Genomic DNA, 11,639 nt, shown 5'->3' on the forward strand with positions numbered 1-11,639 from the left:
CAGTGACATTAGAAGAATTGGAGTTGCACTCATTGGACACCAGAGACGAATAGTCAGCAGTTTACAGACTTTGCGGTTACACATGATGCACATACAGGAGAAAGGATTTCATGTATGAAAGTAATAGAAGCAACTGTGTTTTGTGCCTCAGCATTTCTAAAATGGAAAAATATTCTCATTCTTCCCTCCTGCTCTTCCCAACTTCAAGAACTGCAGTCTCCAGTTCAGACTATAGAAGTACTTCCATGTTAATGCTTCCAAACCGGAATTTTTAATCACACTGCACAACAGCTCCTCCACCAGTTCTCTGCCAATAAAATCCCGGCCTACTGCAAGACTCTTGCTACACATGATGAATAACTCAGCATGGATGTGTAACTTTGTATAACAGTATTTGGGAAACTTTCATGGACTTACTTGAAAGTAGTAATCTATTTGGCCTGGTGTGGCTTCTTTATCGATGTATTTAGAATTTGCTGGTAGATCAAAAAGTATTTGACTTCTTTCATGTTCTGTGACCATGTAACTTCCAACACCAAATGTGCAATCAAAAAGAAGTTTAACATAAATATTTATTTTATCTCTTAATTAAATCCGAATGTATGGGTCCTATTATTATATTACTTTATAATAGTTTGAATGCTGGTAAGCTGGTGCCTCAAAACATTAGTATTGTTTGCAGAAACGACTGATGATTTTATGTAGCGAGTTTTCATTGTGTGAATAATTGGAAGCATAGTGAGAGTCATCTGTTTGAAATCTTAAGGAAGGTTCTTGATTTTCAATTACTTTAGCACTCAACACTTTTTATGCTTTAAAGTTTAGATTAGGTTGGAAAACTTGTTTATCCTTGGGATTCCTCACCATCCTAGAATTTTTTTTTTTTTTTTTTATGTAATACTCAGCATTCGCTTCTACTACTGGAAAACTGGTTGTAGCATTTCCACGACCACATGTAAAACACGGTTGTCAGCTTTGCTGTGGACACAAAGATTTCAGAAAAGCTTTCTGTTTCAAGAATGCAGGTCTGTGCTGTTGGATAGGGGATCACCTCCAGCAGCAGCAGCAGCAGACCTCAGAGGGCCAGCCATGAGTGGGGTGGTGGGATTATTCCCGTGGGAGCAGGCCGGCCATATCCTCCTCCGGCCAAGGGCAGCGGTACAGCCCCACTGCTGCTGGAAATTACAGGCTGCAGGATTCAGTGACCTTGCACAAAGGCAGAAAAGGAGAAGCAGGACAGCAGTGTGGTAACATTGTTGCCTTGAGTCTACTTCTAACTGCTTTTAGAAGAGCAGACTCTGCTGTAATGGAGCTCTGGTCATTCCAGGCCAGATCTTCATTTAGTACAGATCTCTAAAGGACATCCGAGATATTACCTTTAGAACCCTTCAACAGCCATATTTACATGCAAGAAAACGTCAGCAAAGGCCTAACATAGTATTTGTACCTCTCAAAGACTTCCAGCTTCCATGTTTTATTCAGACAACTGACACAGACGTGCTGGGCTACATTTCCAAACGTTTGCATGGGATATGCGCTCCTGGGAGCAGGGGCAGGAGCGCATGGCTGCGTGCTGTGGGAACCCAAGGCACATCTACAATGCATGTCACACGTAACCCTGTGCAGATGCTTCTGTTCATTTCTGTGTCGTACGGAGGGTAGTTCTGAGTTCCGTGGCATTCCAATATACTCAAGCATTACAACTCTTCTGTTAAAACGTGCATTTGGGTAATTAGTATAATCTGTGTGTATATCAAAATGGACTAACTACTTTGTGTAATCATAATGGTATTTACTGCTTAATTTACAGCTGGTAAATCACAGTGTATTTCCTAAGTCTTGGAAAAGGCTGCCATTGTTGATCAGTGACAAAGAATGAAAATCAGAAAGCAACTCAGAAAATATGATGCTTCCGACCAGATCACAGAGTAAGACACACGAGGCCTGATTCACTGTTGTCATTTTATGTTGGAATAGTTGCATTAATTTAGGTGAGATAACAGCAGTGCACGAAGTAAATTTTTCTTTCTTTCATTAAATTAAAAATAAAAAAGGGCAGTTTTAACTGAGGAGCAGGTTTTCTAAAGATCAGGAGTCAGTGGTGTTCTACAATGCCAATTTGATGAGCTTGTTTAAAGAAGGGCAGCTCCAGTCCTATTGTAGCTCCAAAGGTAATTTTGCCAGCATGAGGAGTCCCACTGAACTCATCAGCACAGGAGTTTTGCAGGATCACAGCCCTTCAGTAGGGAAAAAAAGTGTTTGTTCTTTTCTGTGACTGTCACTTGAAAAATTCGGCCCGAATTCCACATCTGAATAGTTTTTTAGTAGAGGTGCTCTTACAGAAAGAAAACCATACTTACCTAAAGCCTTTCTAAAGATACTAACACACCACAGAATAATTTAAAAGTTGATTTTGCTTCATTATTTTATTATCCATTTTGCCTATCGTTGCTTCCATGGCCAACAACAGGATATCTGTGGAAGGAGCCTTTCTCACAATTAAATACATTACTGAGGAGGTATGAATCTGTTATTTGTTAGTGGGATTTCAAAATCATCCATAACTGACCCTGTATGTGCACTTTTAGATTGTCTTTTGTCAGTTTTTTCGTTCCTGGTAGTGAGGGTGCAGAATTGACATTGTTCCATGTACACAACCTGGATATATTTCATGAAAATTAATTTCTAAATTTATCACACTACTGAAAATATTTTTTCAATAGAAAAAAATATAACAAAATTAAAACATTTACTAATCAGATATATTTTTTATATAAATAAGACTTTGGGTAACCAGAAAGAAAAGAACAAGGGATTCTTTGAGTGAGGGCATTTGTTAATAACATTGTAAATCCAGGATTTTGTGGGGGTTTTTTTCAGTTGTTGTTGTGGTGCAGTATGTCACTTTTCTAATAGTTATCTTGATCAAATTTACATTTTCCCCATTTTGGGAATATTTTATTTGCTCTTGTGATGATTCCAAGTCTATTCTTGTTTTAGTTTGGAGTTTTTTCATAGTTTTTTAATTTAAAAAAAAAAAACAACAAACTGAACAAGTGTTATTTTTCAAATGTGATCTTTATTCTGTACAGGCCACAAATGTATATGTGAAATTAGAGTAACTTTCTTTGTAACACAAAGTTCTTTCTTTGGAGAAAATGAACTCTAAATATCCTGCACATTGTAGTCTGCAGCTGGAGTTTAAATTTGATAAGCAAATTTAGCAGGCTGTTATTGAGAACGTGGCCCACATTACAGAGTGCTTTATGACTAAAAGTACTCATTGAAAGTTCACAAAATAAAGTGTGTGCGATATGCAAGCAACAAAAAAGAAGGTGTTAAAATGTGGATGTCATAAAGAAATAATTATTACCTGTTTCTCTGCATTCAGCGATAGCTCATCCATTCAGGCATCTGTGCTTGGTCAGATGAATCTCATGCCTTGCTTGTATCCAGTCCTTATTCTGAACCTGTGAAAAGAGAGGGTCTTGTTCATAACATTCATGGTGTTAAAACTGAACAAGTCACAGCAGAAGGTTTAGTAGAATTTACTCATGAGGTGTTTGCACATTGGAATTTACTGAGAAACACTGGGATGCCGTGAGGTGAAAGGAAGAGCATTGAGCTATGTCATTTAAATTTTTCTCAAAGAAAATTTACCCTTTTTGTTTCCCATGAACTTAAATCCAGTGTGTCCAATAAAAGCTTAGACACATGCCATGCTTCAGGACACCAGCCAGCATAAAGCAATCCTTTAACAGGAAATAGTGCACTCAACAATAAATTCAAATAAATTAGTTATTCTGGCCAAACCTGCTGTGTCCAATATTGAATTAGGTATTACCTGGATTATTCTGACACAGAACTCATAGACTGCAGTACTTTGATTTTTACATCATTTAAGACTGACTATCCATTTGCCATTTTTTATATGATGAGCCTAACACAGGGCTTCATTAATTTCTTTTTCGATGCAGATTCCTACGGGATCCAAAGATGGGTCGTAAGTAACAAAGAGACCCCCTTTATCCAGAGTCAGCTGAGATTTACCATGAGGAATAGCTGGGACTGTGGAGGTGCCTAGTGAGACTGCATCACCCATAGCAATTTCCATGTCAGAATGACCCCATGGGACCACATCAGCCACCAAGGTAAAGCAGCACAGAACATACTTGACCTTGTATTGAAGAGCAGTTCCTCATTTTCATCTGGCCCTGTTGCAAACTGCAGCATTTATTGAACTGTTTTACCTCAGCTGATGGAATGGTTCTATGGGACACATTCTGGCAGCTCAGAATTTCTCTTATGAACACAGGGTATCTGTAACTACCCTGTCATGGGCTCACTCTGTCTTGGAATATTCCTTCAGAGAGCGGAAGGCAGGACTTGCCTCTACTCCAGTCCAACTTTCTTTAGCTAAAATCGTAACAGAAAGTCTGTCTTCCATTGCATCTTCCAGGAAAAGTACTGAAAATAGAGACACTTGTGGCACTTGCACATGGTTGAAGAACTCTGTATTTCGTTAAACAGTTTTCTTCCAGAATACCCTTGTTCACCAACTGTGATGGATCTTTCCTGAATAAATGGCAAAGATAGTTTCTTTTTTATAATAGTACTATAATTATTTTTTGAGAGTGAGGGAAAGATGTGTTGGGCTTGGCTAACTCTTACTAGGACAATGATCTTGAAATCTCCTGGGGAGACAAATGAATCAGCACTGAGAAGGGAAAAAAAAATCCCTAAAGCCTACAATGAGGTAAAAAGGGAAGAACTGTCCATACTGTGCCAAGGAGCTCTAACAAAAATTCAAAAGAGTTGCATAAGACAGTGCCAAGTACTTCCAGCTCACACAACTCTTCTACCATCATATCCTGTATTTAGTAGTGCACACTGCTCATCCCTGAGTGTTGTATATAATTCCTCAGATTATGGACCAGGGTATGTTGAACATGTTGTGGTTATAAAATATTTGTCAATATGTACATAAAGAATTGTAAATAGAATGTATATCCTAATATCAGATTTTTCAAACCTACAGAATCAATTACCTGTTACCAACAACACTAATGGGGTTTATTTGTTCCATTGGCTTTTAAAATTTTTAGTGGCATGCACTCTGTGTGTGTATAGTTCTTCCCAAGCTTCCTTGGCTTGTTAGCTGGAAAGGGACAGCCTCTCTTCTCCTCCACTGGTAGAAAAAACATTTTCAAACTGGCTCAGAGAAAGCTGCCTGCTCACCCTTCTGCTGCCACCTCACCCAACCTGATTCTCTTCCATTCAGCTAATTACTGTAGAAATTAGTGATCCCAAAGGGGAAGCAAGGTGTCCATGAGCCAGCAGAACTAGGAAGATATAGTTCAGAACTAGGAAGATATAGAGCTTGAGTTCCTCTGCTGAAATCACCAAAGATGTTTACAGAGTATAAAAATTATTTTCTTTTAAATAGCCATTTATTCCCACCACTTAGGTGGTGAAAATGAGGGAAATTTTCAAGGGAGTATGAGTAAGGATATGCCAACCTATAGTATAAAAAGATACGCTGAATTTTAGAAGGGAAAAACAACAAAAATGGTTGATGAAAAACCCAAGGTTAAAAAATGGGTTCAAGTTATATTTCCATATTTTATATGTGAAATAATGTAACACCAGTTCAGTGAAATCTATTTGTGTGTATGTTTCTTTAAATATCCTACATGAGTATATCTTACTTTCCTTTCCTGCAAGAGATTTCCCAAGTACCTATCTCTTCCAGAAAGGTTTAGCATATTATCTGATATTTTCATACCTGAATAATTAAACTGGAATAAAAAAATGCAAGTTCTGACAGTGAAGATATGGGGGGGGGAAAAAAACCAGAATTAAAACGATCTGTCTCAAAGCAATTTAAAGTTTTCACATCTGTTTTACTTTTTCCTGTCCAAAATTTTTACCTGTATCTAACTGAGGACTTTTAACTAGGTCTGCACACAGTGCTATTTCAGAAACTCCTGAATCTGTAAATAGTTATGTGTTTGTGCAACTTAATTCATATAAAAAGGCTGATTTGAATTTATACAAGAGTAGAGTTAGGCACAATCAAAAATCAAAATCCCTGTAAAATATTTGTAAGACAGCATGAGATAATGTATTTTGCCTTATTATACTAACACCTCTTCATTTCTGACAATTCAGTGAAGAGCTGTTCAGCAGCAGCATGTATATTGTGTGGTAGGTAATCCAAAACCCTGAGACTGAAAACCCACAAATCAAAGAGAAATCCAGATCTCTGCATTCTGAACTACGGGACGTCAATGGACTCTGGAGAAAGTAATCTTGAGTCTAGAATCTGGAAAATCAGGTTTGGGAGAAATCTGCTTTGGAACCCAAATACTCATTTCTGGTTGTGGATGATGAAAAAGTGCCCACTGAAACAGTCTAGGGACTATTTTCATAGTATCATCATCACATAATGCTCTGAGTGATAGGAAGAAAAAAAAAATCTATTTTCTGATCTTTCAGGATCCAGCCTAGGACAGAAATACAGATACAGTTGTCATAATTTATATTAGAATGTCCAGCAGACAGAATTTTGAATGACTGATTGTTCTTACAGCTACATACTGACTTTCTTGAGAGGAACCTAAATAAACAGTAAAAAGTAGAACTCTCCAGTTAATATTGGCTTAGAAACCAAGTTTTCAGTTTTCTCTCATTCAGACTGAGCTTTAACTGAATATTAAGAGGCAAAATGGAAATGCATAATAGGATTATTTTTTTTTCTTTAAGAAGCTGGGTGCTCTGAGCTGTGTAACTTACCATCACAGTCTCTTTGTGTACAATAGGATTAGCTGAAAAAGACAAAATGCAGCCAGTGTTCCAAATCTGTAGATAATTTTAGTCACTAAATGTCAACTTGGGAAGTTCCATTTTTCTCTTGGGAAAGTTCTGCTCTAAAACACCCGGTATTTCCAAAGCCTGCTGAATGATTTTAACAAATATCTTGATTAATTCCTGGGACAGTGTTTCTGTGTCAATAGGCAATAGTCTTGCTGTGATCTAAATTCGTGAGAGTTTGTTACTGACTTCCATGGCAGTGGGACGAAGCCCAGTGTCCATATATTCTGTAGGTAGGCGCCAGCTCTGCAAACAGACTCTCCTGCACCCCACTACTGTCATGGTTAATTTGTTGCTAGAGAACCAGCACTTACTAGGACACAGCTGTCTTGCATTCAAATGGATTGCTAAAACTTTTGCTGGTTTTAATGTTTCTGTTGAAGCATTTCAGGTTGAGAGGTAGGTTGGTCCCTCAGGGCATGATCCAAAGTCAGTTGTATCCATAAAAAGAGGTCAATTGACTGAAAAAGGTTTTGAATCAAAGGTTTCTACAGATTTGTGTGGAACAGATGGCCTCATTTAATGGGGAGAAGAGAGTGCACTGAGCCTAAAAGACAAGGCTGCTACCTCAGGGATGTGATCAGATAGGCTGTGGTCACCTTCACCATGGAAAAGATAAACTGCAAGGTACAAAAGTTGGGTGCTGCTATGTTTGTCGTTCTCTCTGGAATGGGCGGTCAACTCTGACTTTGGAATTAGTAACCTAAATGACCTACACATCTAATAGAGTATCTAGCAGAAATGATCTGGGTTTGTGGGAGTTTTTTCCCCAGATAATTACCCAAACTTCTGGATTTAAATTCAGAATGAAACCACCATCCCCATCAAACAAACAGAGCCTACAAAACAAATAGGACTTTTCTATCTTTTTTATTTCCTAAACATAAACCGTGATGCAATATGATCTCCCTTTAATAATACAAGTTCTGGCTGATCATTTGCCTCTTTGAACAAGCTGTTTCATACTCCTGGTGCACTGCAGTCCCAGTCTTGAGATCTGCCAGTTAATGAATGGCACAATAGCAAATAAAATAACAAATGCCCTCTTAGTGGTTCCATTTATTGGATTCTTTCATTAATTCCCTATCTGAAGAAAACCATCCTACTCCAAGATTCCTAATAAGGAAACCTGTAAGCATTTTGCAGCTTAATGGCCATGATTCCCTATCTCCCCAAGAAACAGTTAGCTTTGGATTGGCAGTGTAGCATTTTTACTACCATTTCTTCTGCAGCAATTTCCTCTCCCAACTTTTCTAAGTAGGGTTGAGAGGTCTATTTCACACTAAAAGTGGGAAAAGTTGTTTCTTTGTTAACTCTGGTGGTGGGATTCAGTGTTTGTTGCTCTTACCTAGAGCCTTCCATCTGCTTCTGTTGAGGCCAATATCAACGTTCTCTGGTGATATCAGTTACATCACCCACAGCAGTGCCGTGACTGAAAACCCAGAGACATAAAAAGGGCTCATTCTTCTCTGGTGTGGTATAAATCCTATTGACTTTGGGAACTTCTCTGCACTTCTCAGGATTGCACCTTCAGTTTAGCAAGGAAAAAAAAAATCTTCAAAAGATCATGTGAAACCCTGTTTACTGAAAGGCAATAGTTTATTTTCTAGCAAAGCAACATTCATTGATCTAGTTGGAATTAACAGTTTTAAGTTTGTCATCACTTTAAAAAAAAAAACAACAAACCATTTTGACTTTCAGAAAAAAAAGTACAAAAAGAATATTTTACTACCTTCCAAACATTAGCTTTGATTTACTTTTGGAAGATAATGTGGTTGATATGTTTTCTCAGGATAGCCTCTATCTATTTCTGTGTGTTGGTTTTAAATGTATCTGAATTAAAAGGGGTTTTAATCTCTGTCTCTTCTGTGAAATTAGATTGTACAAAACTAAATATGACTGCTCTTCATAGTTTGCTGTTCTAGCATAGCCATAAAATGTATCAATGTATGTGTATATACAAATAAATATTTGATGACGGACACTTTAGATTATATATTTAAGCAGCCATGTCAAAACTTCAAAGGTAGATGGCTTCAAAGCAATGGTGTACTCATAATACTTGCAAGTTATTTTACAAAATCAAACCATGGCCTCAGCACAGATCTCATATCCTTACCAGTAGTCTGAAACCCACCTTTTCTTTCAAGATCCTTGCTAAGGTTTGTTTTGCCATTGCTTCTTTAACCAAGACACATTTGAATAATGACAACTACCTGTGGCTCAGTCTTCAGCACTCATCTCCCAGCAAAGCAGCCCTGGTGCTGCAGTACCAGAGGCTCTGGGTAACTCCTCCATCAATCTGAACTCGTGTGGCACTGAACTGCTCGTTCTGGGAGACTGAACATTGCACAGCCAGTGTCGATGCTTCCCCCTGGGACTGCCTCACTCTTCAAAATTACCTTTCTTCACCTAATCTATCTCCCATACACGTCCCACTGCATTTTCTTCTTGCCTGTTTATAACAGTACTGTAGGAATACCCATGGAATAAAAAGTTTACCCTACTGATTTGCAGTCCCAAGGGGAATTTACATTAGACGTGAAGTTGTTATTATTTACTGAAAAGTGGTGTTATCTTCTTTTCTTTATTATTATGGTTCTATTCCTACAATGCTATGATGTTTCATGTAAATTTTCATGTGCTGGCATGCCTACAAGTTAATAGTGTAATAGAATGCTCAGCTCTCAACATTAGAGTGTTTTTAAGGTGAATTGCATCACATATGCCATCTCTTTGCGGAAAGAATATGGGGTTTGGCAAAACTACCTGCTGAGCAACATAATGAGATTTTTGTACAAAGTACAAGTTATTGATTATTATTGTATTTTATTTTTCTATGATTTCCTAAGAGGCATTATCAGGTCTTACAGATGGGGTAAGCCTGTTTATTAAGATATTTATTAGCAAATAAAAGTTACAGTACTGGTGGTTATTTTTGAGTTAATGGTGTTTGTTTGGCCTTAAGGTACTAATATGATGATCCACAGTGAAGCCTGTCATACATGATCATGCAAAAAAAAAAAAACCCAGCTGCTTAACACAGGGCGGTGTACTAATAAAGATGGACCAGCAATATGCTCCAACACTTGAGATGCTTCAGGGTGGTGGTGTTTTTTTCAGCTAAAACATGCTCTTCTGTGCTTACCACCGAGCATTTATGCTCAAAAAGCACACACGGTTCACAGCATCAGGGAAAAAACTGCGCACATTAAAAGTTGCAAACAGCAGTGCTCTCTCCTTCTTGGGAAACACTGTGAATCTGAATTTTAAATGGCTTTTAATGCGCTATTAAGATTCTGCAGTACTGTTCATCTTCCTCATGGTGATTCACTGAGCCATGCAACTCCTCCTCAAGTGTTTGTCAAAGCTTTCACTGACAAAAGCAGTTTTAAAACTGATCATATTATGTAAATAATGCCAAGGCAATGCACCACAATTCACAAAGAAGTGAATGCCGTATACAATAACCAGACCCTGCCTCAAAAAGCTTAAAGTTACAATGAGCCTTTCATTGCATAAAATCACACGCATGCAATGCAAAGCTGAACAGAGGTAGCTGTAGATTAACAGGAAATGAATGTCAGATGCCCAGAGTCCATTACATTCTGCTTATTTTACATGGGTAGAGCTTTCTCACTAAGGACCGTCAGGTTTAACACAGTGTATATAATGAAGAATGAGTATTTCATTTTAGACTGGTTGCAGAAATGTCTTTGCCTTTCTGTGCTCTCCACTGAATTCAGAACTGCTCCTTAGATACACCCTCCTCTACCATATATATACCTCACTACCTGATTAGCTTTTAGAAAGTGCTTCATCACAGAGTTTCACGGTGGGATTTATGCTCCCTGCCTTTTCCTTTAGTGGCTCATAATGCCACTACAAGGGAATCTCATCCTTCAGTCGGAACCTTCCTGATACAGGAAATACGAAATCACAACTGCAATTTACTTCAAACCTTTAATAATAATGAAAGCAGCAATAAGAATTAGAAAGCCAAACAGTAGAAAAAAATATTTGTAGTATTGTTGAGCTTTGAAGATCAATGCAAAGTGCATTATAACTGAGAGCTCCTGACGATATTTTTAACAAAAAGAACTGTCCACTATCACACAGTTGTTTCCTCTGCTCTCCCTCCTCTTCCTGGGGCAGAAGTTGAGGCTGTAGTTTAAAAGCTGCATTCAACCTACATGAAACTAGATTGGAGTTTTTCAGAATGAAGGGATGGAGCTCCATGAAGAAAATTTGCTTCTTCCAGGCAAGGAGCAGCGCAGACCATCTTTTGGGAAGTGGGAGCAGAACCGTGCACTCCACCCCTCAGTCATTGTTTATCTTTGTTCAAAAGTGCCGGACAAACCCAAAAAGGCACTTAAAATGTGGAATTACAGAAATACCAGACTGTAGCGAAGTAGAGCATAGGGGGAATGGGTTATTCCCGCTGGCCTGGACTTCCAGGCCATGCAGGATGAGTACAGAACAGCGTTTACATCCTGGGAATCCCTCAGCAGAGTGGGAGGGCGAGGGAAACTCCTGCTGCTGTTCCAGCTAAAACGTGGAGGAGTCCTTTGGTCAGCATTTGGTAAATGCAGCAGCATGGGGAGCCACAGGGCTCACTGCCACAGAACCGAGGGCAGTTTTGGCAGCTGAATATAAGTATGTGGTAGAAAAGAGACTGGGTTTTAGTTCGCATGTACTCCTCTTCAGAGCTCGTTTTAAGTGGTTTAAGCGATTTTACGTTTGTGCAGCAGACCTAGAACCAGTTT

The 11,639-nt window shown here is 38.5% G+C and overlaps 1 protein-coding gene across 2 annotated transcripts in view; it reads left to right on the forward strand.

The window, feature by feature from the left end:
• EPHA6 (EPH receptor A6) overlaps positions 1 to 9,808 on the forward strand; it is a 392,563-nt gene extending 382,755 nt beyond the window's left edge. For both annotated transcript variants that reach the window (XM_048293613.1, XM_048293615.1), the window contains one exon: positions 4 to 9,808. In XM_048293613.1, the coding sequence (XP_048149570.1) occupies positions 4 to 118 (115 nt within the window). In that variant the 3' untranslated portion in view covers positions 119 to 9,808. The remainder of the gene's footprint in view (positions 1 to 3) is intronic.
• The last annotated feature ends 1,831 nt before the right edge of the window (positions 9,809 to 11,639 follow it).

Source organism: Corvus hawaiiensis, chromosome 2 (assembly GCF_020740725.1).
Source record: "Corvus hawaiiensis isolate bCorHaw1 chromosome 2, bCorHaw1.pri.cur, whole genome shotgun sequence".
Taxonomy (NCBI): Eukaryota; Metazoa; Chordata; class Aves; order Passeriformes; family Corvidae; genus Corvus; species Corvus hawaiiensis.